Here is a 7,500-nt window from a genome sequence, read left to right as displayed (position 1 = left end):
GCTAAAGTGTGATTTTGGCCCAGAAAACAGCCCACTACAAGCCATGTGAGTGCAGGCGCTGGCCTGGCAGCTTGCTGATCCAAAGCCGAGGTTCATGATTACACTAGCAGGTTAGCAGGGAAGAGTGCTGTATTCAGAAGGATGACCTTTCACCTTTTGACCCTAGTTGGAGACTGAGATTGCTGAGGCTCATGCGCAGCTGCAGGGCCTGGGGTCAGAGGTCACAACTCTACGCAGAGAGCTGAAGACCATGAGCCAGGAGACCACACAGCTGAGGTATGGTATACACACACATACACACACACACACACACACACACACACACACACACACACACACACACACATCTGCATGTATACTCATACATACGTGTGTGCACATACATACATATACACACACACACACACACACACACATGGGTATGCATCTGCGCCTGCACCAGCACACCTGCCTGGATGCTGTGGCACATGCTCTCTAATGCGTCTGCAACAGCACACCAGCCTGGATGCTGTGAAGCTCTGTTGGGACGCTGGCGGAATGAATCTGCTTTAAGACCATCCTTTATTTAACCAGCATAGCCACATTGAGACAGACAGAATTAAGAGATGCTGTCTGTCTCTCAATGTGACTAGACCAATGACTTTATGTGTAGACAGTCTCTGGACTAGACAGAATCTCAATAATATATATATTTGGCTTTGCACTTTGTATGTACTTTGCTGGTTAAATAAAAGACTAATTAGATAAGAACAATACAATAAAAACACCCTCAGGTCCCTGGTAGACAATAAGAAAGCTCTGCTCAGATACCATCTGTAGATCTCTAAGGTCACTCACACACCCTCTGTGGTACCTGGTGTGTGTGTGCGTGCGTGTGTGCGTGTGCGTGTGTGTGCGTGCGTGCGTGCGTGCGTGCGTGTGCGTGTGCGTGTGTGTGTGTGCGTGCGTGCGTGCGTGCTTGTGTGTGTGTAGTGCGTTCCGAGACTCTGAGCAGGACTCGCTGCAGCTGTTGAGGGAGCGGGAGCGCGATCTGGAGAGGGAGATGGAGCTGCTGCGGGAGGAGAGAGAGAGGGAGCTCAGCACCCTGACGGAGGAGAACCACAACCACACACACAGGATCGAGGAGGTAGGGGCCGCCGTGTGTGTGTGTGTGTGTGTGTGTGTGTGTGTGAGCGAGCGAGCTCAGCACCCTGACGGAGGAGAACCACAACCACACACACAGGATCGAGGAGGTAGGGGGCGCCGTGTGTGTGTGTGTGTGTAGTACCCTGACGTCTGTGTGTGTGGATGAGAGTACATCTGAATGAGCTGACTCCGTATGACTGAGTGTGTGAGAGAAGCGTAATAAAACAAAACTACTAAGAGGGTCTGAATAATGAAGACACACAGCATGAGTGGAATGTGTGTATTAGTGTTGCGTGGGTCAATCTGTTACCCGCGGACACCCACGGGTTTACCCGCGGGTCGGCCGGCTGCGGGTAAGCTTGATCGGAAAATACCGCGGGTGCGGGCGGGTCGGGTCAAAAATTGACAAGGCACTTCTTCTCACAAAGATCTCACTTAGTTATTAGTAATGTAGGCTACAGAACATTAAGTGCAACAAACCTTCTTGCAATCTCTCTTAACTGCATAAAACAGGTTAAGATATGATTAGTGTACAAGACCTTCCATATCTTCTTCTCCCTCTCCTCTCACACATAGGCGCGAACTTTCCTCTGGCACCGGGCCAAGGTCCAATAGGTGTGTGTGTGTGTGTGTGTAATTGCTTGTATTTGCTCATGCATTTGTGTGTTTTTATGTGTGTGTGTGTGTGTTGCGTGCATATTTGCTCGTTTGTGTGTGTGTGTGGTCTCCAGCTGTCATCGCTGCACAACGGTGTGTGTGAGGACCTGCGTGTGGCTCGCGCGGAGCTGTGCCGGGCGACGGAGGAGCAGAGGAGTGCCGAGCGAGAGAGGGATGACCTCCAGAGGGAGAGAGAGAGGATGGAGGGAGCGCTACGCAGCCTGGAGGAGGAGAGAGAACGGCTGCAGCTGGACAGAGAGGAGCTCAGGTGAGGAGGGACCAGCACCGCTAATGGATGAGCCTACAGGCTATACAGGCTAGAATATGCCCCATATAGAGGAACCAGTGGATGAGCCTACAGGCTATACAGGCTAGAATATGCCCCATATAGAGGAACCAGTGGACAAGCATACAGGCTAGAATATGCCCCATATAGAGGAACCAGTGGACAAGCCTACAGGTTATACAGGCTAGAATATGCCCCATATAGAGGAACCAGTGGACGAGCCTACAGGCTAGAATATGCCCCATATAGAGGAACCAGCAGACAAGCCTATAGGCTATACAGGCTAGAATATGCCCCATATAGAGGAACCAGCGGACCGCTAGTAGCGCCGCCAGCCTACAATGTACTAGTCAAATATACCATCATTTATGTGTTTTTAATGCCTCAACTAAAAGCCACCTGTTACCAGTTTCACTGCCTCTTTCAGAATGAGTAAAGTCACAGCCTTGGCTTCACCCAGACCCAGAGCTCAGAACTACAGCTGCAGAACAGTCAGCTACAGGTGCAGCTCGACACACTCATACAGACCAAAGATACACTAAAGGGTAAGGAACACACACACACACACACACACACACACACACACACAAATGGTTTTAACAACTAAATTAACAAATAGCCTCTAATTTACTGAGAATGAGATTGCCACAGATGCCCATATTGGCCAGGTTACAGAAGCAACACACACACACACACAGCAGACATGCATACCCACATACCGTAAAGCCCGGGCTTTTATTTTCCCAAATCGCCAAACTGTACCGGCTAGTATTAGAGACAGGCGACTATATGAGACAGGCCTTTAATTCCCTTTACACAAAACTTTTCCTCTGCAAAGAGGAAACACACACACACACACACACACACACACACACACACACACACACACACACACACTGCACTGCAAGGTCAGTAGATTGATCCATGTTGCTGTTGATCTGATCTGAGAATCAACTTGATATTAAAATTAATACATTGCTTTGGGCTGTTAGCACACACACACACACACACACACACTGCACTGCAAGGTCAGTAGATTGATCCATGTTGCTGTTGATCTGATCTGAGAATCAACTTGATATAAAAATGAATAAATTGCTTTTGGGCTGTTAGCACACACACACACACACTCCAGTCAATCCCATCAATCCCATCTGCATTTAGAGATACTACAAGAGACATACACACCCAAACACAGACTCACATACTGACACACACACACACACACACACCCCAATATCTGGAAACAATACTGCAGAGCTTTGCATTAATCCATTTCACTGTTCACTACTGGAGGATCAGTTGGATATTTCATTGACTCCAATTGTGCTGTTCACCTCCCCAGGGGAGATCAAGTGTCTCCACGAGGAGCTGGAGCAAGAAAGGCACCAGCGGGACGAGGAGAGGAGAGAGGAGCAGGAGGAGCGCGAGAGGAGGCGCAGGGACGCCGAGAACCAGCAGGGGGAGCTGGAGAGGCTGGAGCAGGAGCTGACCCAGTCGGAGGAGCAGCGTCAGACAGAGCAGGAGGAGAGGAGGAGCGAGACGGACGAGTGGCAGCAGGAGAGGGAGGCGCTGAACGCGGAGCTGGGCGCCCGCGACGGGGAGGTGGAGGCCCTGCGCAAGCGCACCCAGGGGCTGGAGAAGGAGAAGGAGGAGATCGCCGCCCTGCTGGAGGAGTCCGGGACCGAGCTGGAGCGCACGCGGAGCCGCCTCGGCGCCGAGCAGCGCACCCTCGAGCAGAGGGAGAAAGAAGCGAGGGATGAGGCGGAGAAGTGGAAGAGGAAAGCCAAGGCGGCGCAGAAGAGGCAGGAGGAGGTGGGGCAACGTCTGGAGAAGGAGAGCAAAGGACTGAAGACGACGGAGAAGGAGAGAGATGCGGCGAGCGAACTCCTGAGGAGGAAAGAGAGGGAGCTGGAGGAGCGAGAGGAGGAGGTGGTGGAGGTAAAGAGCAGAGTGGAGGTGCTGGAAGCAGAGGTGGAGAGGCTGGAGGAGGAGGTGAGGAAGAAAGAGGTCCTGGAGGGCCAGCTGGTGGTTCTGGAGGAGCAGAACCAGCAGCTGAGGGAGAAGGAGCGGACGAGGAGAGCGGAGGAGGAGCGTCGGCAGAGGAGGAGGGAGTCGGAGGAGCGGCAGAAGGAGGAGAGGCTGAGGGGGGAGCTGGGCCTGAAGGAGGGGGAGATGGAGGCCCTGCGGAGCGACGTGGAGGCGTTGCGGAGGGAGAAGGAGGAGGTGTCGGCACGCCTGGCGGAGCAAGAGACGGAGCTGGAGAGGACCCGGGTGAGGACGGCGGCCGAGCAGAGGAGCTGGGAGCAGCGGGCGAGAGAAGCGAGGGAGGAGGTGGAGAAGTGGAAAAAACGGGCGGTGGGGGCTGAGAAACAGAGGGAGGAGGTGACGCTGCGTCTGGAGCAAGAGAGCGAGGGCCTCCGCGCCACGGAGAGGGAGAGGGACCGCATGACGGAGGTGCTGAGGAAGAAGGAGATCGAGGTGCGGGAGCGCGAGGAGGACATCGAGGAGCTGCGGCGCCGGGTGCTCCTCTTGGAGGCCGACCTGGAGAGGCTAAGAGAATTCTGAGGGAGGGAGGTTTCAGGGTCAGCTCTCGTCCTGAGGAGCAGGAACGCCCAGCTGGGTAGAGAGGAGAGGAGAAGGCAGAAGGAGGAGGAGGAGCGGGAGAAGGAGGAGCGGGAGAAGGAGAGGAAGCTGAGGGGAGAGCTGAGGAGGAGAGAGGGAGAGGTGGAGGCGCTCCGTTCACAGATGGAGGGACTGAGGAGAGAGCGGAAGACATCGCAGCCCAGCTGGACACCAGCGAGGCGGAGGTGGAGAGGCTTAAGGCCAGCCTCACCGCCGAACAGAAGCTTCTAGAAGCACAAGCAGAGGAGGCCAGAGACGAAGCAGAGAGGTGGAAGGAGAGAGCGACGCGAACGGAAAGAGAGAGGGATGAGGCGGTGGAGAAGAGGAAGAGACAGGAGACGGAGGAGAGGAAGAAAGAAAGGACGACCAGAGGGGAGCTGGAGCAGAGGGAAGAAGAGCTGAAACGTCTCCAGTCGAGGATGGAGAGAACAGAAAAGGAGAGGGAGAGAGAGAGGGAGGAGGAGCGGAGGAGAGAAGAGGAGCAGGAGGAGGCCTTGAGAGTTGGGCGGGAGCTGCCTTAGAGTGCAGGAGGAGGAGGCGGAACCTGAGGAGACTCTGCTGTGGAGGAAGAGGAGAGGGTAGTCCAGGAGAAGAGGAGCGAGGAGGAGTCGGAGCAGCTGAAGGAGAGACTGCAGGAGCTGGAACAGGCCGAGAGAGAACTCGCCCTGAAACTCCAGGAGGCGGAGCTGGACCTGGAGCGCCACTCGGATTTGCTGAGGGAGACGGAGAAGGAGCTTAAAGACAGGAAGCAGGAAGTGCTTCTGACTCAGAGTCAGGTATGTATAATATTTATTGTTATCACCCGGAGAGAAGAAATACTGTTTTCTGATTGGCTGGTGGGGTGGCTATTAATTCTGAATTACAGGACACCTATGATGGTGATAAGCGGATAACAACCTTCGAGGTATCCTGTTATACGGAATTAATGGACTTGGCCGCTGCGCGTCGGGAAGTTTTTTGCCATCCGCCCTCGTCCATTAATTCCGTATAACAGGACACCTCGGCAGCCGTTATCCCTTACATATTTTATCCTTTTACTACTTAATTTATTTATCATTAGTCCAAAAGTTGAAGAGCTGTCAAACTGATTTATGTCATGTTTTAATCTGCATCCGTCTGTCTGTGTTTGTCTATCTGTCTATCTATCTATCTATCTATCTATCTATCTATCTGTCGCTCTAGGTGGAAGTGGAGAGAGAGAGAGTGAGAGAAGCAGAGGAGAGGAGAGACCAGCTGGAGGAGGAAACTCGGATACTACAGCAACAGGCCGAAGAGCAGACCCGAGAGCTAGAACGGTCATCGCAGCAGCTAACAGAGAAAGAGGAGGAGCTAAGAGACCTCACCAACCAATTAGAAGAAGCCTCACAAGAGACTGAACAATTGAGAGAGACGCTGAGCTCAAAGGAGGAAGAGATGGAAAGACTGTCTTTCCAGCTGAAGGAGGAGAAAATGGAGGGAGAGAGGAGGAGAGCTCAGCTACAGGAGCTGGAGAGGGGACAGCGCACCCTGGTGGAGGAGCGAGGGACACGCGCCGCCAGGCTGGGCAGGGAGGTGAAGGAGCTGACGGAGGAGAGAGACCACCTGTCTGCCGAGATCCGGCGGAAAGAAAGGGAGGCGAGCGCCTTGAGAGAGGAGGCGCAGAAAGAGCGGAGAGAGAAGGAGAAGCTGACCTCCTCGCTGAGAAAGAGAGAGGAGGAGCTGAAGGAGATGAAAGAGAAGAGAGAAGGGGACGCGAGGGAGGTGAGAGAGTCGAAAGAGATGGAGATTACCCTGCTGAAAGAGGAGGCGCAGCGGGACAGGAGGGAAAAGGAGAGACTCACCTCCTCCCTGAGAAAGCGAGAAGAGGAGCTGAGCGAAGCCAAGGAGGCCAGGGAGAGGATAGAGGAGGAGTTGCAGGAGAAGGAGAGGAAGGAGAGGCGCGAACGGGACAAGCTGGCCTCCTCACTCCTCAGGCGGGACGAGGAGCTCCGGGAGGCGCGGGAGAAGAGGGAGGCGGCCGAGGCCGAAGTGATCGCGCTCAAGCAGGAGGTGTCCAGCCTGGGCCGGGCGAAGGAGCGCGCCAGGCGGGAGGCGCGGGAGCGGGAGGCCGAGAGCCAGAAGATGCGCCAGGGACTCCAGCAGGGCCTCAAGGAGATGGCCGAGCTCAAGCAGCTCCTGCAGGAGAGCCACGGTGAAGGGGAGCAACTCCGAGCCCTCCTCATCCAGCGCAAGGAGGAGCTGACCAGGGGCCGGGACGAGGGGGCCCGGGAGGAGCGCAGGAGGTACCAGGAGCTCCAGAGGGAGCTGTGCCAGAGGGAGAGCCAGCTGAGGGTTGCCCAGGAAGAGGTGATCCGTCTCAGGGAGAGGGAGGCCGAGGCGGAGGGGGAGCTGACGAGAACCAGGGTGCAGCAGGAGGTGCTAGAGGAGAGAGTGAAGCAGCTGCTCCTCAGGGAGACGCAGCTCAGAGACGCTCAGGAGGAGGTGAGCCGACTCAGGGAGAGACTTCAGGCGATGGAGGAGGAGGTGGACGCGGAGGCCAGGAGGAGCAAAGCCAAGGAGGAGGCGCTGCTGGAGGAGCGAGACCAACAGCGGGGCCTCAGGGAGAAAGAGCTGAGGGCAGCCCAGGAGGAAGTGCACCGTCTCAGGGAGCAGGAGGAGGAGGCGCAGGGGGAGGTGAGGAGAACCAGGGCCCTGGTGGAGACGCTGGAGGAGCAGAGGAGGGAGCTGAGCAGCGCAGCCGCGGAGAGGAGCAGGGAGGTGGTGGAGGTGAGCGAGCGCGTGAAGGAGGTGGAGGAGAGGATGGAGAGAGAGAGGGAGGAGAGGAGAGC

General features: G+C 55.4%; 1 protein-coding gene across 1 annotated transcript in view; it reads left to right on the top strand.

The window, feature by feature from the left end:
• si:dkey-230p4.1 (trichohyalin) overlaps positions 1–7,500 on the top strand; it is a 29,673-nt gene that overhangs the window by 15,921 nt on the left and 6,252 nt on the right. Inside the window, 8 exon segments of the mRNA XM_048238481.1 lie at positions 167–276; positions 973–1,126; positions 1,857–2,050; positions 2,507–2,613; positions 3,414–4,633; positions 4,735–5,193; positions 5,260–5,469; positions 5,876–7,500. The exon segment at positions 5,876–7,500 is cut by the window's right edge and continues 730 nt beyond it. Of these exon segments, the coding sequence (XP_048094438.1) occupies positions 167–276; positions 973–1,126; positions 1,857–2,050; positions 2,507–2,613; positions 3,414–4,633; positions 4,735–5,193; positions 5,260–5,469; positions 5,876–7,500 (4,079 nt within the window).

Source organism: Alosa alosa, chromosome 3 (assembly GCF_017589495.1).
Source record: "Alosa alosa isolate M-15738 ecotype Scorff River chromosome 3, AALO_Geno_1.1, whole genome shotgun sequence".
NCBI classification, from domain to species: Eukaryota; Metazoa; Chordata; class Actinopteri; order Clupeiformes; family Clupeidae; genus Alosa; species Alosa alosa.
Note: the sequence above shows the minus strand (reverse complement) of the source record. Positions and strands in the feature narration are given on the sequence as shown.